Source organism: Opisthocomus hoazin, chromosome Z (genome assembly GCF_030867145.1).
Source record: "Opisthocomus hoazin isolate bOpiHoa1 chromosome Z, bOpiHoa1.hap1, whole genome shotgun sequence".
Taxonomy (NCBI): Eukaryota; Metazoa; Chordata; class Aves; order Opisthocomiformes; family Opisthocomidae; genus Opisthocomus; species Opisthocomus hoazin.
Genome location: NC_134454.1, coordinates 14,146,995 through 14,165,139, shown reverse-complemented (window position 1 = coordinate 14,165,139; position 18,145 = coordinate 14,146,995). Strand labels below are relative to the sequence as shown.

Genomic DNA, 18,145 nt, shown 5'->3' with positions numbered 1-18,145 from the left:
TGAGGGCAGGCTTTTTAGCAGGGCCTTTAGAGACAGGACAAGGAGTAATCGCTTTGAACTAAAAGAGGGTAGATTTAGACTGGATATAAGGAATAACATTTTTACAAATGTGGATGGTGAGGCATCGGACCAGGTTGCCCAGAGAAGCTGTGGCTGCCCCCTCCCTTGCAGTGTTCAAGGCCAGGCTGGATGGGGCTCTGAGCAACCTGGTCTGGTGGAAGGTCTCCCTGCACACAGCAGGATGGTTGGACTAGATGACCTTTAAAGGTCCCTTCCAACCCAAACTATTCTAAGACTCATGAAATATCAATTTTAATCTAAAGTATAAACCAATATCTAAAATACAAGCTAATTCTCAATAAATAAACAAAGCATTCTTTCGTGTCTTATGAGTAAATCTCTAATACATGAGCTAAGTAATATCTCAGTATTTTGTAAATAGACATCTGGACTAAGTAAGAAGCTTAATGCAACAACAACATAGCTGTCTTAATCCTGTTTTTTTCAAAATTGTGCTCCAGATCTCCAACACATGCTTAACCCAAGCTGACTGTTGATCAAAAAAACAGCATTTGCTTTCAGAAGCTGTTTTTTTAAAACTATATACAAAGAAATTGTGTTTAGAGATGTAACATGGGGGAGTGCAAAAAATTCATAATCTTCTGGTCATTTTTAAAAATGCTCAGATAAATAAAGCAGTAACAGCCCCTTACAGAACAGTTCAAAAGACGATATCCTCAAGCTTGAAAGGAAATGAAAAAGGAGGGAAATAAAGTAGGAGGGACTGATGCGAATCTTGCCAGTACCGAGAGAGGTTGCTAAAGAAGGCATAGACAACAAACTGTATTTTGAATGGGAGTGGAAAAACAATTAATGGAAGTGGAAAACAGTACAGAAGATCACATTACCACAAGTATCCTCATAACAGACTATAATTATAATTCTTCAAATTTAAATTAACTCACTTTTTTTTATTTTTAACAAGAAACATACAAAGTAGCATGCTACTATTTACAACACCAGAAAACAAGCTTTTAGTAAAAATCTTTTAAAAGCAACTTGGAATATAACGACTACTACTGTGACAACAAAGATATGCCATTTCAACTTTTGAAAAAAAAAACCAAAAAAACAACAAACCGAACCTAGTGGTATCCACTCTTAAAAATAATTCAGAAGATCCAAGTATCTGTTGGGCAGATACAGTGTGATAACTTGCCCCTTTGAATGGCAGTAAAGCAGAGAAAGAGAATATTGCCACTGAAATCCCAGTATTGGTGATCTTTGCCTTAACAGGTACTTCTAGGACACTTAGCCTTTTCTCTCACTATCATTGAGCACAAGACAGAATTCAGAACGGGCCAGGACAATTCAGATATAGGTGACCTCAGTTCTGTATGCTGGGTTACATTAGAGGAAGCAAACCTCACCAGATGAACCAGCAAAGTTGAATAAAACTCAGTCTAACATCAGATGAGTGGAAACAGTGAAATAACTTGGTAGACGACTCTACTGGCATACACAAAGTCTCAGCTTATTGTATGCATAACAGATGATAAAAGATCTCCAAATGGGACATTAAACTCCCTGAGAGCAAAATCGATACCTTTTATGGTAATCTACCACATACTTTCAGGGCCACAGAATAGTTGCTGGTGCGATAATCTCAATGCTAACAGACGTATCCACTAGACAAACATCTCAAATTTGTCTGAAAGGGTAAATCTCTCACAAGATCAGAAAGGCAAAGTAGGCAGTCCCCTGTGTAAGTAGTAGTAAGTAAGGAGTAAGTAGATCCTAGGCATCTCAGCACTTAAGGAAGAAATGTGAACTCTTCCTTTATATAATCTAGGTTATTAGGAAACTGAGCATGACCTCTTACTTATCTGTGGAGTTACAGTCCAGTGGGGAAACTGCAGCAGAGTGTGAAAGTTCTCCACCTAAGCTTGTATTTCCAAGGATAAATGACATCAGTTTAAAAAAACAAACAAACATAGAACCACCAAACATGCAAAAAAAACCCCAAACCCAAAAAACAGAAAGAGAAAGGAAAAAAAACAACTAAATAAATAAAATTAAACGAAGACACACTCTAGTGCCAACAGTGCTCCAGCTGAGCTAAGTACCCTAGGTATGAAGTGCCTGAATCAGAGGATTGCGTATCTTTTTGTCTGGGTATTAAGAACCAGAAAAAGGGTTGGATACTTCTACATATGCCCCAAGGGCTGGTGTGATTCCCCAGGCTTTAATCCAGGTGGGCAGGCCAGGGCTAATGAAGTAGACTCCTGGAGTCCTTGCCAATGGGCTGAGCAGAACCTTTCAGATAAGGATCTTTCAGATGCCTCAGGACAGGAGTGGTCCTTGAAGAATGACCTCAGAGCTAGAGACTTGAATTTTCGCTCCAGAGAAGAAATCATCCTGGTTAGTAAGAAAGGAGACTACAGAAAGTATGCTGCTCTTGGTATCCAAAGAGTAACTACCTATATAGATTTTGAGGGAAGTAGAGTTGGTGATAGCAGTAAGCTTTAGATTTAAAAGACGGGCTTTAAATTTAAAAGATTCAAAGAAGAGTACTCTCCAGGTGTGTACCCCTCCACTAAGATATGGCAGGCATTCACATACATCATGTGATCCACATTCCACAGGAAACAGATGCAAAATCCAGGTCTCAGACAATCTGTGATCCCGGGCGATCATCTTTCTTATGCAGAACACAAGTCCAGAAGTCAGCAGGAAGAACTAATACACTACAAGCACTACGCAAATCCGCAGTTAGAGGAATGGGGGGAGGTGTCAGAAAAGGTGAGGGAAAAAAAGGGTGCACCCACACACAACATATGAAAGAGACCAGATTGTGTTTAAAAAGCCTAAATCTGAAAGCAGCAATAGTGTTCTCATGCGATACTCAAGAAAAAACAAGGTTGTAGTCCCCTATTTCTTATTCCCATGCTCAAAAGGGTGAAAAGGTGCTGAAAAGGTGTCCAAGTACAGAGAACATCTATAGTACAGCAGTCCCTGAAGTACTCCGCTTACACATTAGAAGGTATGAATGTGTATATTAACGCTCACACATAATGATTCACAGTGATATTTCACCTGATAACTGTGTTAGTTTTTTCACTCCTTTTGTAACCAGGTCAGTGTCTTAGATTTTATTGTATACAACAACATGTGCCAGCAATGGCATCTCTTAGGATTTTTTGTTTGTTTGTTTTGGGACATAAACCGAAAAGCACCAAAGAAAAGCAACAAAATTTGCTTGTACGTCTAATAAGAAAATACAATAGTTTTAAATAACAAAGCCTGCAAGCCTTAAATACCAATGCTCAAATCCTGTGAAAACAAGAGTAAAACAACCAAATCTAACAGCTGTTCTCTAAAATAATCTAGTCTGGATACTATTTATAGTTTAAAGTAGGTAATATTAATAGCAAAGTTTTTGTTTTGGAGGGAGCGGAGGTGGTAAAGGTAAAAAAATGTAATCTGTCAAAACAAAACAATCTGCTGTTAAACAATACATAGAGTGCCACAGTTTAAAAAGAAAAAAAAAACAAACAAAAAACACACACCAAAAAAACCCATCCAACACCACTTTTTTCCACGAAGAATCTCTGAACGCTGAGAAATAGTTTTCTCCACAAACCAGAAAAAAATGTTGTATTTACCTTAACATGCCACTCAGGATGAGAATTCATATAATCAAACAGCTTCTGGTAATTCTGGTACTGCTGATCCCATTCTGAGCTCTCAGTATAGCGGAAATCATCCCCCAGTGGAGCCAACAGAACTTTAGTACGGAAAAGCTTTGACTTCTTTCTGTATTGATCTAAAATCATCCAAGCCCTTAAGAGAGCGAAAAAAAAAAAAAAGCAGTTTAAAAAAATAGACGAATAAAGGCCTGCATTTGACAAAACAATTCTTAGACATGAAGTCATACATTAGAGTGAGACTAAAAAAGACATACAAAACTTTGCTATCTCCTTTCATAACAAAAAGCTGGATGCAATTTTCCCCACTGGGACATCATATTCAACCTACTATTGTTGCAAACATTAGGCTAATTAAATCCTCCAGTAAGCTTATCAAGCTCCATCTCAAACAGTAGGTCAGTCTGCATCAATTTGTTCCTGTGCCAAAACTAACCATCAGTTTAAATTATGTTTACCTGCTTTATATTTAGATAACAATCCTAATCCTCTCCAGCCCTTATTTACAATAATAAGCAAGCTCTTCTCATTCCCTCCTGTGATTCCCTTGGATACTTTGCTTCATATCTTCCTGTCCTTGACAGAAAAACTGCCCATAAATTAATCTTTGAGAAACTCCAGCCTTGCAAAAAAAAAAAAAACACCATCTAGAGGAAAGTTCACTACTAACAATCATTGTTCCCCCATTCAGGCAGCTTCTTACCTTAGAGCCAGCCCTCTCAAGCTTTAAGTACACCCTGAAAAATTAAACCCACTACTTTTCTGCTTTTGGCCCTTGAAAAAATTACCAAACAAAAACCACACACACGCACACACAGAAAAAAGGCAGTAAAACTATCCTTTGGCAACTGCCAACTCTTTGACGAGTAAAGTATCAGTTTTCTCATTAAGCAGCAACGTATTAGAAGTTACAAGTCTGATGTGGGGGTTTCTGAAAAGGTCCATTTCCCTGCCTCACCCTCCCAGTCACAATCACTATTAAAATATTCAGATGCTGATCCTCTCTAAAGTTCTGGAAATAATTTTATTAAGGAGTATAAACCATAGTACCACATTTAAGAAAACAGGAATACAAATGGCAAAGTTATAGACAGAAAAGCGCAGAAAAATCCAGATTCCAGTGAGCCTTTTGTTTCTGTAAGTCTTTTTAATAGGTGGTCCATGAAAATCTCTGTTCAAATCCTGGTCTTGAAGGTTTGTTATATAAACATTTATGTGAGAACTGAATCTAATCCAATATATTTTTCCGTCTGAACATGAGGAAGAACTTCTTCCCTCTGAGGGTGACGGAGCCCTGGAACAGGCTGCCCAGGGAGGTTGTGGAGTCTCCTTCTCTAGAGATATTCAAGACCTGCCTGGACAAGGTCCTGTGCAGCCTGCTGTAGGTGACCCTGCTTTGGCAGGAGGGTTGGACTAGATGACCCACAGAGGTCCCTTCCAACCCCTACTATTCTGTGATATTTGAAACCCATATTTCTTTGACCAGTAAGTCAGGGTTTATTTGTTTATCAGATTAGAAAAGTATCGAAAAGCTGGATGAGTGGTCGGTGAAGTGGATAGAGAACTGGCTGAATGGCAGAACTCAGAGGGTTGTCATCAGCGGCGCTGAGTCTAGTTGGAGGCTGGTGACAAGTGGTGTCCCTCAGGGGTCAGTACTGGGCCCAGTCTTGTTTAACTTCTTCATCAACGACCTGGATGAAGAGTTAGAATGTACCCTCAGCAAGTTTGCTGATGACACCAAACTGGGAGGTGTGGTAGATACACCAGAAGGCTGTGCTGCCATTCAGCATGACCTGGATAGGCTGGAAAGCTGGGCAGAGAGGAACCTGATGAGGTTCAACAAGGGCAAGTGCAGGGTCCTGCACCTGGGGAGGAACAGCCTCATGCACCAGTACAGGCTTGGGGTGGACCTGATGCAGAGCAGCTCTGCGGAGAGGGACCTGGGTGTCCTGGTGGACGACAGGTTAACCATGAGCCAGCAGTGTGCCCTGGCTGCCAAGAAAGCCAATGGGATCCTGGGGTGCATCAAGAAGAGTGTGGCCAGCAGGACAAGGGAGGTTCTCCTTCCCCTCTACACTGCCCTGGTGAGGCCTCATCTGGAGTACTGTGTCCAGTTCTGGGCTCCCCAGTTCAAGAAGGATGAAGAGCTACTGGAGAGAGTCCAGCGGAGGGCTACGAGGATGGTGAGGGGACTGGAGCATCTCCACTATGAGGAGAGGTTGAGGGAACTGGGCTTGTTCAGCCTGAAGAAGAGAAGGCTGCGAGGGGACCTTATAAATGCCTACAAATATCTGAAGGGTGGGTGTCAGGAGGATGGGGCCAAGCTCTTTTCAGTGGTGCCCAGTGACAGCACAAGGGGCAATGGGCACAAACTGAAGCACAGCAAGTTCCAGCTGAACATGAGGAAAAACTTCTTCCCTCTGAGGGTGACGGAGCACTGGAACAGGCTGCCCAGAGGGGTTGTGGAGTCTCCTTCTCTGGAGATATTCAAGACCCGCCTGGACAAGATCCTGTGCAGCCTACTGTAGGTGACCCTGCTTCGGCAGGGGGGTTGGACTAGATGACCCACAGAGGTCCCTTCCAACCCCTACTATTCTGTGATTCTGTGATTCTGAGTAAACACAAGGTTTGACTGTATTCTAGAGGGAGAAAAGGGGTACATCATCATCTTTGGTTAAGGATCGACATGGTTCTGCTGGCACTTGAATAGACCCAGGTACTGGCTTCCATCCCTCTCTATCTATTATTTGATTTATAGTTCACATTGCCAAGTATTTATGCTTTAATCAATATTTTCCATGACTTTCAACAGGTCGCTGATTTAAATATAAAGACTTCCTCTCCCCACAATTAACAGAACAATTGGCACAACACAAGACACTAATTCCACCTTCTGAGAAGCCAGCCTAACGCAAAATTTTCTACATGCAGCATACATTTGGAAACATACTTTATTTCAGAGCCTCTTGAAAAACAGAGATCAGGAAAGGTTACAGTTAGCAGGATATTTGACTGACATCTCTCTTCAAGGTCCTCCTCTAGTTTCCTTCCAAACCTACTGCAAAAGGCATCAGTGTTGCTGTTCTCCCATTCTTCAAAGTACTCATAACTAGGTGTAATCCTGCAGTTATGAGTGGGGACAGCAGAATCTTCCTCCACTGCAAACCAGTTCCAATTGCAAAAACACAAAAGAAAAAATTAGATGTCTCAGGTACATCCTTTTAAGTTTCCCTCAAATAACATCTTCATACAGGAGAGAGAAAGAGTCAGTAGAAAACAGAATCACAGAATGCTCAGGGTTGGAAGGGACCTCTGTGGGTCATCCAGTCCAACCCTCCTGCCAAAGCAGGGTCACCTACAGCAGGCTGCACAGGACCTTGTCCAGGCAGGTCTTGAATATCTCTAGACAAGGAGACTCCACCACCTCCCTGGGCAGCCTGTGCCAGTGCTCCATCACCCTCAGAGGGAAGAAGTTCTTCCTCATGTTCAGACAGAACTTCCTATGCTTCAGTTTGTGCCTGTTGCCCCTTGTCCTGTCGCTGGGCACCACTGAAAAGAGTCTGGCCCCATCCTCCTGACACCCACCCTTCAGATATTTATAAGCATTTATTAGGTCCTCTCGCAGCCTTCTCTTCTTCAGGCTGAACAAGCCCAGCTCCCTCAGCCTTTCCTCGTAGGAGAGATGTTCCAGTCCCCTCATCATCCTCGTAGCCCTCCGCTGGACTCTCTCCAGTAGCTCCTCATCTTTCTTGAACTGGGGAGCCAGAACTGGACGCAGGACTCCACATGGGGCCTCACTATGGCAGAGCAGAGAGGAAGGAGAACCTCCCTCGACCTGCTGGCCACACTCCTCCCAATGCACCTCAGGATCCCATTGGCCTTCTTGGCAGCCAGGGCACACTGCTGGCTCATGGTCAACTTGTCATCCACCAGCACTCCCAGGTCCCTCTCCACAGAGCTGCTCTCCAGCAGGTCCGCCCCAAGCCTGTACTGATGCATGGGGTTGTTCCTCCCCAGGTGCAGGTCCCTGCACATGTCCTTGTTGAACCTCATGAGGTTCCTCTCTGCCCAACTTTCCAGCCTGTCCAGGTCTCGCTGAATGGCAGCACAGCCTTCCAGTGTATCCACCACTCCTCCCAGTTACATGTCATCAGCAAACTTGCTGAGGGTACACTCTAACTCCTCATCCAGGTCATTGATGAATAAATTGCACAAGACTGGGCCAAATACTGCCCCCTGGGGGACACCACTAGTTACCGGCCTCCAACCAGACTCAGCGCTGCTGATGACAACCCTCTGAGTTCTGCCATTCAGCCAGTTCTCAATCCACCCCACTGACCACTCATCCAGCCCACACTTCCTGAGCTTCCCTAAGAGGATGTTATGGGAGACAGTGTTGAAAGACTTGCTGGCTGGAAAACCCCTGACTGGATCTGCTGAATATGAAAAACACTTCTAGAGAGAAAAAAAAACAGATTCCACTGAGTCTCACCAACCAAAAGTTCTTGTTCTACACAAGACAATTAGGTAGTTGTTAATATGCAAAACAACCCTAAATGCACTCTTAGTTGGCAACACGGAAGTATATCGATATTGTCAGTAACAGGATCAAGAGTATTTTTCACCTTTCTTTCAGAAGGTTTCAGATTGCCATTGAATGCTTAAGACCTTTCACAAATGAAGAAAACCCCTTCATACAACAAATATGTCCTTTTAATGCAAAAATTTCCAGTATTTGGCTAAAACTTATCAAAACAATTAACATGGCTGGTTTTGTCACTTCCTATCTCAAAGGAGGAGGAGCAGCAGCCATCCAGAGACTGTGAGAATCACAAGAAATTTTGCAGCAGCTATAGCAAGTCCTGTGTGACAGGTTTGACAGTGGTCATGGCTTCATAGTCCCTACTACTTAAGCCCAGACAGAACACGAAGCATTAGGGACGCGCTCTTTGCCCAATTTTCTCAACTAGAAATCAAAACCATTTTGTGGACTGGCAATTTTCTGTTCAGGTAATTTTGCAGAGGAGATGGCTATGTGGACAGGATGAGCACGTCCTAAGAGGGTGATCCCAGATTCCTGAAGTTAGCAATCACAAACACTAACCACTAGTGTCACATCAGCAATGTAATTCTGAACACCAGTTCCATGTTGTGCAATGTGACCAACCATAAAGAGAAAAAAGCTGGAGGGTAAATTTGGGCTCTTGAACAGTAGGGTGTGAAGGGGAAAATCCATTTTCTACCCATCCCTGAAGGCATAACCAGCAGTACAGATTCTTTCCTATATCAATGCATGGGAGAGACATACACCAAAATAAGCTACGGTGTCTCTTAACAAAACAACTCACTCCTACTCAAGGAAAAGAAAAAAACAACACCTGTTTTGTCTTGCTAATGTGAAAAGCTAGAACTTCAGCATTCAAACATACAGATAAGGATGCAGCTGCAAAACAGGGCAAGCGCAACAGCAGTCTTTATAACCTAAGCTGTTATGAAGTGTAATTAAACAAGTACGGGCTTTCAATTAGGCTGCTGTTCCATTCCTTCCTACCAAATCACAACTGAAGTGGCAAGGCAACGATAAATCCAACAGCTACTAGTCTTAAGTTTTCAATTCAGTATCTCTTCAGTATATATGCATGGCCATAGTGGTATTGAAATCAAAAGCAACAGTCCCAGCTGAGTATTCAAGATTTGTGTTTAATTAATTTTGATGCAGCTTCAGCATTCAAAAAGGTCAGTGATCTAAACCTCATCTCTAAATTTATCAAGTGTAAGACTCATGTAGTATAGATCTCCTCCTGGATTTTTCTAGTCTTAAAAAACAAAGCAATCAAAGATGAGAGACAGATTACTTAGTGTGCTACAAAATTTTAACCTTGGAAAGCTTATGATGTAAAGACAGATTTTCCACTTACTTCTGGATCTCATGCATCTCCTCGTTATAGCAACTGTAAAACTTGTGTTGCTACAGAGTTCAGATCAGAGAAGTTTTTAGTTGCCTACAATACTCCCAATTATTTCTTTTTTGTAAAATATGAGCAGTGGTTTTAGCATTCTTCAGCAAAACACTACTTCCTATGTTTTAGTGGATTTATTTGAAACTACAGTCTTGAAATATGGTTCCCATGTTTCTTCCAGTGTTCCAAATGTAAATAATCCAGGCTTCCAATTCAAAGACTACGTTAGTTTTACTTATCTCTTAGGTATTATCTACCATATCTACCATTATCTACTGCTGTTTCAACTCCCTGTTAGACATCGAAACTGTTTTTATCTGCCAAAAGCTGATGTAAAAGATTAAGTTTCAGAGATGATCTCTTCAAATTGATCATACATTCACTACATACCTGCCCCATTCCTTTTATTCTTTGATTTCATATGACATCGTGAAAGAATCACTTCTTTTACAAGGTCTAATTTAGACTGTTGTGTAAAGGCTGTATCTTGGAATTGCAGGGATAAATTAAAATCTAATTAAAAACAAAAAACGTGAAAAAGCATTCTCAGCAGGCTGTCCACATTACATTTATAGCCTATATGTTCCAGGTATTTATTAAATAAGATACTACTCTTCTACAAATATTTGTCTCAGCTAGTTGGGATACATATTCAAGATTATTGCTTTTACATCTTTGATTTAAGGACACATGAGCTTTGCTTGATATTTGATCAGCATTGGGTGTGTCATAACGATTCTTTTATTAGCTCTACTATGCTCCTGTCAACTTCAGCTTTCTTTTTTCTTCTTTCAAAGAAAATTATTTTTTCCCATGGTCACTCCAATTCCTACCTTAAAATATGAGAATTGTGATGTATTCTCTTTTACTTTGGTTTTATCTTTGGTAAAATTTTGTAATTGATTTTACTGACAAAGTCAAGTTTTCAAGATCCTTGGCAAAATTCATACACAGAAAAAGGACATACAGACTTGACATGCAGACAAGTAACACATCATCACTTCAGAACTTCAGCATCAAGACCAGAACTATAAAGTCACTCTGCTACCCTTAATACATTATACTCAGCAATTTGCAACAACTGTAAACACCTATCTAGACTGCTAATTCTCGAATTTGGGGATGATTTGAAGGCCTGAAGATAATACCAGGACCATAAAATAGTGTATTATTCTGGAAAAAAACTTTAGCAGTTCTATCTTCCTTTTTATTTTTTTAATCTTCTTTTTTCCCCTCCTCCCAAAACTGAAAAGTAGTTTTTTAAAACTGTAAACTTGATTCTTACTTGTGCTAAACAGCTCAGTGTTTCTATTTGAAAAATAAAATTGAGGTTAGTATGATTCACCTCCCTTCCTATTCCCTGGACATGTAAGACCGAGGACTCAGATTCACTTACAGCATCCACTCCACTTCAGGAAACCTAGGCCACAGATTGCAAAGTTTTGCAAGGATATACCATGGAAATATCTCACCATTTGCAGTTACAGCATGCGACACCATGCTGTCCCTAAGTCTTCCACTGGAAGGAGACAGATCACTGTCTATTCATAATATTTGCAAAAACTACAGTAAACCAGTAATATGGTAAATAAACAGTAAAATAAACAAACAGATGACTGTTCTGCCTAGCATTCAGAGATAGTAATAATTAGACTCCTGTATCATAATGGAAAAGAAAAAAATTAAATGCATCTTCCTTAATTATAACTTATCTTCAAATTTCACTGAACTTACGAGCAAATACTAGGTTAAGTAATAGGTATTATTTTCCAATGACAATTTTATTTTTAAGAACTATATAAATTCACCAAGCTATGCTAGATATTACCGTTGACCAGCATAATTTTTTTATTTTTTTTAAAGTTATTCCCTTGCAGAATAACATGTCAAAACTGTACCTGTGTTGAACATTCCCTGCATGAATGGCTTCTGGTGGAACTCTCCATGGACAGCTTACTCTTCCTCCAGGAAGACGTTTGAAATCAAACTGGCAGCAGATTTTTGGATCTGGACCACAAGTGTGAGGAACATCATAGCTATAGAAAGGCATCATATGACAAAGGATATCTGTACTGGATCCCAAATCTGGAATTAATACACAGAGCACACCTTTAAAACAAACCCTCTCAGATTTGCCAAAATTAAATCAGTTCCATGTTCTTAATCCAAGCATTGTATTAAAAATATCAGACCAAGACAATTCCTCTCTTTGAACATCCATAGCTGGAGTCTACCTTTGTACGTACCTTACACATACAGAGGCTAAAACCAGAGATACAACCAAGATTGGAATGTTCCAATCAAGTATCAGCTGATTGGGAAAGACTGAAACAAAATGCTTGGGTTATTTTTTTACCTAGATAAATCTCATGATTTCCAGAATTTTAGAGGTGAACATATCTTTTATACTTTGAGTGAATCAAAACCAAACTAAAAACCCAAACAAAATCAAACGAAAAAAAACAACCACCCTGTTGTCATTAACTCATTAGCACAACATTTGAATGGGTTGGCTTTAGCTATATCTTAATTTCTTGAACACATAACTTCAATACATTAACAGTACAATTCTATGTACTTTAGATTCTCCATGCTTGTACATTGAGTGACAGAGAATTCTAGGCACTTCTGTGACCATCTTTGCAATACTAACTTCCATCTAGTCAGTCCATTCCCTAAAGTTTAACCCAGCAGCAGCAGAGATCTACACACATTTTGTCATGCCCTTGTAACAAGCCCATCTCCAGCTTTCTTGGATGCCCCTGAAGATCAGAGGAACAATAACAGTAACAGTTTTTATACTTAACCCTTTCCCTAACACACAGGTATTCACATTCCCTTTAAGTTTAAAAAAAAAAAAAATCCTCAAAATTCAACCTACATAGTATTTCTTTTTTTCTTTTTACAGAACTGCAAGTATAAAATTTTCAAGTCTAGACTAACCTCTCTAAACAACCTGTTCTTTAAAAATTTCCACAGTATTTTTTCAAGTTGTCTCCATATTTTACCTGTGTAAGTTAACAAGATAAACAGACATAAAGGGAAGACACATACCCCAGTTCTGTCTCCAAAAAAATTCTAGCGTCTTCTGTGTTGCAAAATGTTTTTTAATTGAGTAATGAACTCTCTGTATAAGCATACTGGAAAATCCTGTGCGTTTCAGAAGGTAGGCCATTGTTGGTGAATGTCCAAAAGGATCAACTGCCCAACCAGACTTTGGTTTTACTCCTGTTGACAAAAGAAAAAAGTAAAAGGGAAGAAAGTTTTACTTTTCACTCAAAGCAAACCATACCAACATAATTCAAATCAGCGCACTAAAGATAAAATTTCCAAGAAGACAGATTAAAATATACAGCTGACTATTAAGCCTCCTGCAGAACACACTCTGGAATGAACAAGCTAGAATTAAACAGATAAAAAAATAACAAAAAGAAAAATCAGATATCTGTCTTCGAGATAAGACATTATGTCTACCTACATAAAAAAAATAGATTGGACTTTACGTTGTTACACTATTTCAACTCTGTCTCAAACATCTTTACACAGAATCATAATAAAATACACCTCTTTTTTCAATTTAAGCAGTTTACAGATGTTCCAATTGGAAAGGAAAGCTTTCGAAAGGAAAGAAAAAAAGGAAAAAGAAATAAAATGAACAGATGGAGATGGATTGATGTTGTAGCTCGTTGAATTTTCACTCTAATTTAAATAATGTTAATCTCTGTTGGCTTTGGAACTAACTTAACTTTTCTTTTGATTTATTTGGTTGGAAATCATTAGAATCTTGTCAATTAATACTGTCTGTTCACCAAACTTCGTATTAGCAAACAAAGAACCTATATCTAATCTTCAACATGGTTCCTTAGGCACATTTTTAGTGTTACCAAAAAAAACAGCAGGGAATGCATTACCCTTTTATTAAGCCTTCCTTCCCTCCCCCCAGTCTCTTAGTTATGTCAAGCTGTGTTCATGGAAACTGCAACCTAAGGAAAACGTAGTGAAACAGCTTTTCAAAATAATTACAGTTAATTGGATGAAGTAATGTTAACTTATTACTAAAATCACTATACAAAATTTTTCTGTGTAAAAAGGGTTATCTCTACTTAAGGAAAATTAAGTGTATGTGTAGAGCTAAACAAAAAAAACCTCCCAAAACTATCAAAACAGTTCCGACAATGTTACTGCCATCAGTAATATTCCTCAAAGTTTCAAAAGGGAATGAGACAGCTTTTTTTTTTTTATATACAAACAATTCTAACATTACAATGGGATTAGGTTTTATAACCACTACTACTGCTACAACAACTACTAGTAAAATTGATATTTACTTTTTTAAAAGCCTTACATAAAAGAACTCAATAAATACACAGCCTTCAGAATAGATCCAAACAGATGAAAGGAATATCAATTTTTAAGCTATTTTAAGGCCTCTGTCGTGATTTTCAAAAGACAGAAATGGCAATTGAAAACTGTTTGTGATACCAGACATATGATCCACACTTCAGCATGATCTACTGTTATATTTTGCTGCGCATCTTTCATTGATCAAGACAAAGTGCTATGGCATAAAATTGTCTAAATACTCTTCATCCAGGAACTTCTATGTACAAGCAGTAACTGCAAATACTAGACTCAATCCTACGCCTTCCAGTAAGTAGCCTGATTAAACATTTTAGGAAAGCGGAGTAAAGACAACTTTCTAAGCACCTAAAATACAAAAAAGCATTTTTTAATTGACTTCCTGTATTACCACAGTTAAATTATAGATCAAGCTACATACCAAGGTTCTTTTCTAGCCATTGATGTCCTTCTATCAGCTGGTCAATTAAAGCAAAATAATGAGCAGAGGCTTCATCAGGCATGACCCATCCTCCTGTTACTATTTCAAATTGTCCATCTTTTATTAACCTGAAAAATACGTAAATTGTGTTCAGAATCTTGTACATGAAAACACATGCCTAAAAATAAATTTCTGAATGCTCAATGGGTATTTACCAGGGACACAACGCCAAAATCTAAACTGCTTGCACTACTTCCATCAGTGGACTAAGTTTCTTTAATCAAGCAGTGAAAGAATGAATAGATGAACAGTTGAACAATTAAATTTTTAATGCCTTTGTACAATGAAAACTACCAGCTCTACTGCATGCGACACAATACTTGATTTTTTTTCAGATCAGGAAGAAGGCTATTTCCCGCACAGATTACGAAAAAAAAAGTGCATGTGCCACAGTACTGAAGGCCAATTGAGCGAGATGCCTAGACTTTGCACATTTCAAGCACTACTAATACCTTCCCATTTTCGAACTACCATTCTTTTTATTGTTTTAGAGAGCTGATACAGCTTCAAAGTTTATTGTATTTATAAAGGCATCAGACCATCTCACTCATTAAAATGCCTTCTTGAAACAGATCACAGGATGATATAGTCTCCCTGTCAAGATGTGAGTGAACATTAGTATCACGCATCCAGCATCAGGTGGTCCCTACAGTTAAATAATATAATTTCAGCACTTTGAATGTACAAAAGCATATAAATGTTTACTGTATTCAAGAAAGAATAAACTCATCAAAACTTAGTCACGTTGTAGATAATACTATGAGTAATGAAAAACATGCAGTGAAAATAATCTCCAGTGCAGCTTCTGTCAGTCTTACAACAGTTTAACCAATACTTGATCCTCCTGAACAAAGGACATGTTCCGTAGTGACTATCATTTACTGCTTACTGCGTTCAAAGGGATCTTTTTAACCTCAAGAAACAGCTGTGCTATAATACTCATGTATTGTACATAAATTTTTAAATAGTTTTCTACGTCATTCCCAAGATTTCCAGCATTACGTAATCTTTGCAGCCTCTCATAGCCTTAATGTACACAGCAACCCATGTATCTTGACAGGGTGCATGAGAACTAGAGCATCACAAGGATGAGCTATGAACTGTTGGATCCTGTCTTACAGCAAAGTAAAAAAAAAACAAACCAAACCAAAAACACACACCCGTTTTGAAAACTCCAAAATACTTCCAAGTTTACGCAAGCAGCACTCATTGTTTCAATGTCTAGGCAAACCTCCTACTTCTGTGTTGCATTTTGACTTGTGAACTTGTGATTTTAAAAAGAACTAAGAAAAGCAAGAATATAGAGTATGTACTACTTTATCTTTTAAGCAGCTGCATGTATATAAAATATACACATATCAAAAACCAAAAAATCTCATCCTAATTGTGTTATAACTGAAGCAAAAAAGACCATATATAAATTGCTAATATGAAAAATTACTTTTATTCCATTGCCAATACTTCAGTGTGACTTCAAATAAAGTTTATCATCACAATTCCATTACAATTTGAATGACATCTTCATGGCTGTACATGGTAACTTTTAGTCAATTTTTACAGCAACTCAGTAATCTGGCTTCACTTCTCTGAATGGATTTTTATTTTGTAATTGGAAAAAAAAAACACAAGCCCAAAAATTCAGAACTTGAGTAGCTGATTATTCTACCAATTCTGCATCTCAACAAGTGAAATCTTGTTTACAGTAGTCAAATTCATAAAAGTCTCATAACATGCCACATCAAAGCTAAGAAATAGTTCAGTATTCAAACCTTTTAACGGCATCTTTTTTTTGGCTATCTATTCCATCCCACCATTTTGAAAAGTAAGAAATCTCAGACCACAAAAATTTCCTTCGGTTGTCTTCTTGCAATTTTATAACCATATTGTTTAAGATATGCTGTGTCTGATCTCGGAAATAATCATCAAATGTCTTCAGCCAACCTAAGAAAAAGAAAATATGAAATTTAAGTTGCTTTCAACAGTCTTGGAGACCTGCCTTCTTCCCACTCCCTACAAAAAGTTGAGGGAAGCATTTTCTTAAAAAAGTTGAACTTTACATGCTGTGGACAGTTCAAAGCGCTAAACTCTTCAGGAGCTTCTTTTTACAAAATTTACATGTTTTATTTCCTAAATGTATAAATATATGGAATATTAGGCTTTCCACTTTAATACACAAAATACACAATTTAAAAAAATTGTGGATTTCTTTTTTTAAATTTAAGGACAAATTAAGTCATTGGAAAGGAAGATGTAGATATCTACAAATTGATCTTCCTTGATAACTTGCACTAGGTTTCCTCATCTCTCACATCAGGAGGACTGTAAGGTCTATTAACAGATCATCTTCCAAGCCCAAGCCCTGTTCCCAACACACACACCCTCAACACCCCCTAATCTCAATGTCTTACCTCTTCTTTCAAGTCATAAAGCATCCCATAACCCTACTTTATGTAAAGCAGCATCTTACTCCTACAGTTTGAGGAGGAAACCAAGAGGCACTAATGGTATCCCACAGGCCTTGAGGGTAGAGAAACAAAATGGGGGTAAACAAAGCAGCAGTAAGCCCTGAAGAACATGTTCAGCATCATTTATGAATGAGGGGTTTGGTAGCAATGACTGACAAACAAAATGTGTTGTAGCTGCCTCCCTCATTAGAATATATACCACTGAGGTAAAGGAAAAAACAACTTTAATCACACATTCAGACCTCACAGTGCAGAGCCTTCCATTAAATTCTTTAACCTCTTCCTAAAACCCTGCATGAGAAAGTACATGCATCTTCCTTCCTAGAACCTGAATACGTTCTTTCTGTAACTAGATCTGGAAAAAAGCAGATAAGCCTGTCTACTTAATAGACAAGTAGCATATTCCTGCCCTTCATACTAGCTCTTGTCATGTATCAGCATTTTCATTCACATGCTTCCAAAAGGGACTCAGCAGTAGAGTTTAAGGAAGTATCATATCACAGAGCAACTACTGGAGAATGCAAAGGATGTTACAAATTGGTCCTATAGCATGCATTCACATTTTAAGATGTTGTGAAAGCTTCCACAAAACGTGAGGATTGTACTCCATGCAAATATGATCCTAGTGATGCCACTCTGATTTACCAGTCCTGTTCTGCAGAGGCACTGCCATTCTAGCACAATGCCAATTTGCTTATAGCAGGACACAGGACCAGACTGTTCTGGAATAAGACCATATTTTTTCAAGGCAGTGACACAAATGCAGAAAATTTTAGTATTAAAAAAAATTAAGTTTAATAATAATTAAACCACTTGATTACTGAATAGAGTCTGAATATTGACTCAGAAAGTATACACTATTATGATTTCTTTTAAGGATAAAAATAAATCACATTCATCTTAGGTAGAAGTGTAGAGCTCATGTAATTTTATACTAAGGCACATTCTTTTCCAGTTCATATCAAATTGTTCACTGTATTTCAGATAAATAGTTTTGTAATTAGGAATAACCACTAGACACTGGTGCACTCTTATTTTGGTTTCACTCTCACTTCGAAAAGGTCAAATTTTAATAAAGCGTTCACAAACAAACAAAACCATCACAAATTTCCAAAAACTTCCCTTTTTTACTTCGCACATGAGGAAATAAAACTATAACACTCCAGAGGAAAA

The 18,145-nt window shown here is 38.6% G+C and overlaps 1 protein-coding gene across 1 annotated transcript in view; it reads right to left on the bottom strand.

Moving 5' to 3' along the window:
- The window catches only part of MAN2A1 (mannosidase alpha class 2A member 1), a 120,190-nt gene that overhangs the window by 70,821 nt on the left and 31,224 nt on the right, over nucleotides 1-18,145 (bottom strand). The window contains exons 4-8 of the mRNA XM_075410527.1: nucleotides 16,277-16,448; nucleotides 14,448-14,575; nucleotides 12,722-12,895; nucleotides 11,566-11,752; nucleotides 3,666-3,843 (exon numbers count right to left, since the gene is read on the bottom strand). Of these exons, the coding sequence (XP_075266642.1) occupies nucleotides 3,666-3,843; nucleotides 11,566-11,752; nucleotides 12,722-12,895; nucleotides 14,448-14,575; nucleotides 16,277-16,448 (839 nt within the window). The remainder of the gene's footprint in view (nucleotides 1-3,665; nucleotides 3,844-11,565; nucleotides 11,753-12,721; nucleotides 12,896-14,447; nucleotides 14,576-16,276; nucleotides 16,449-18,145) is intronic.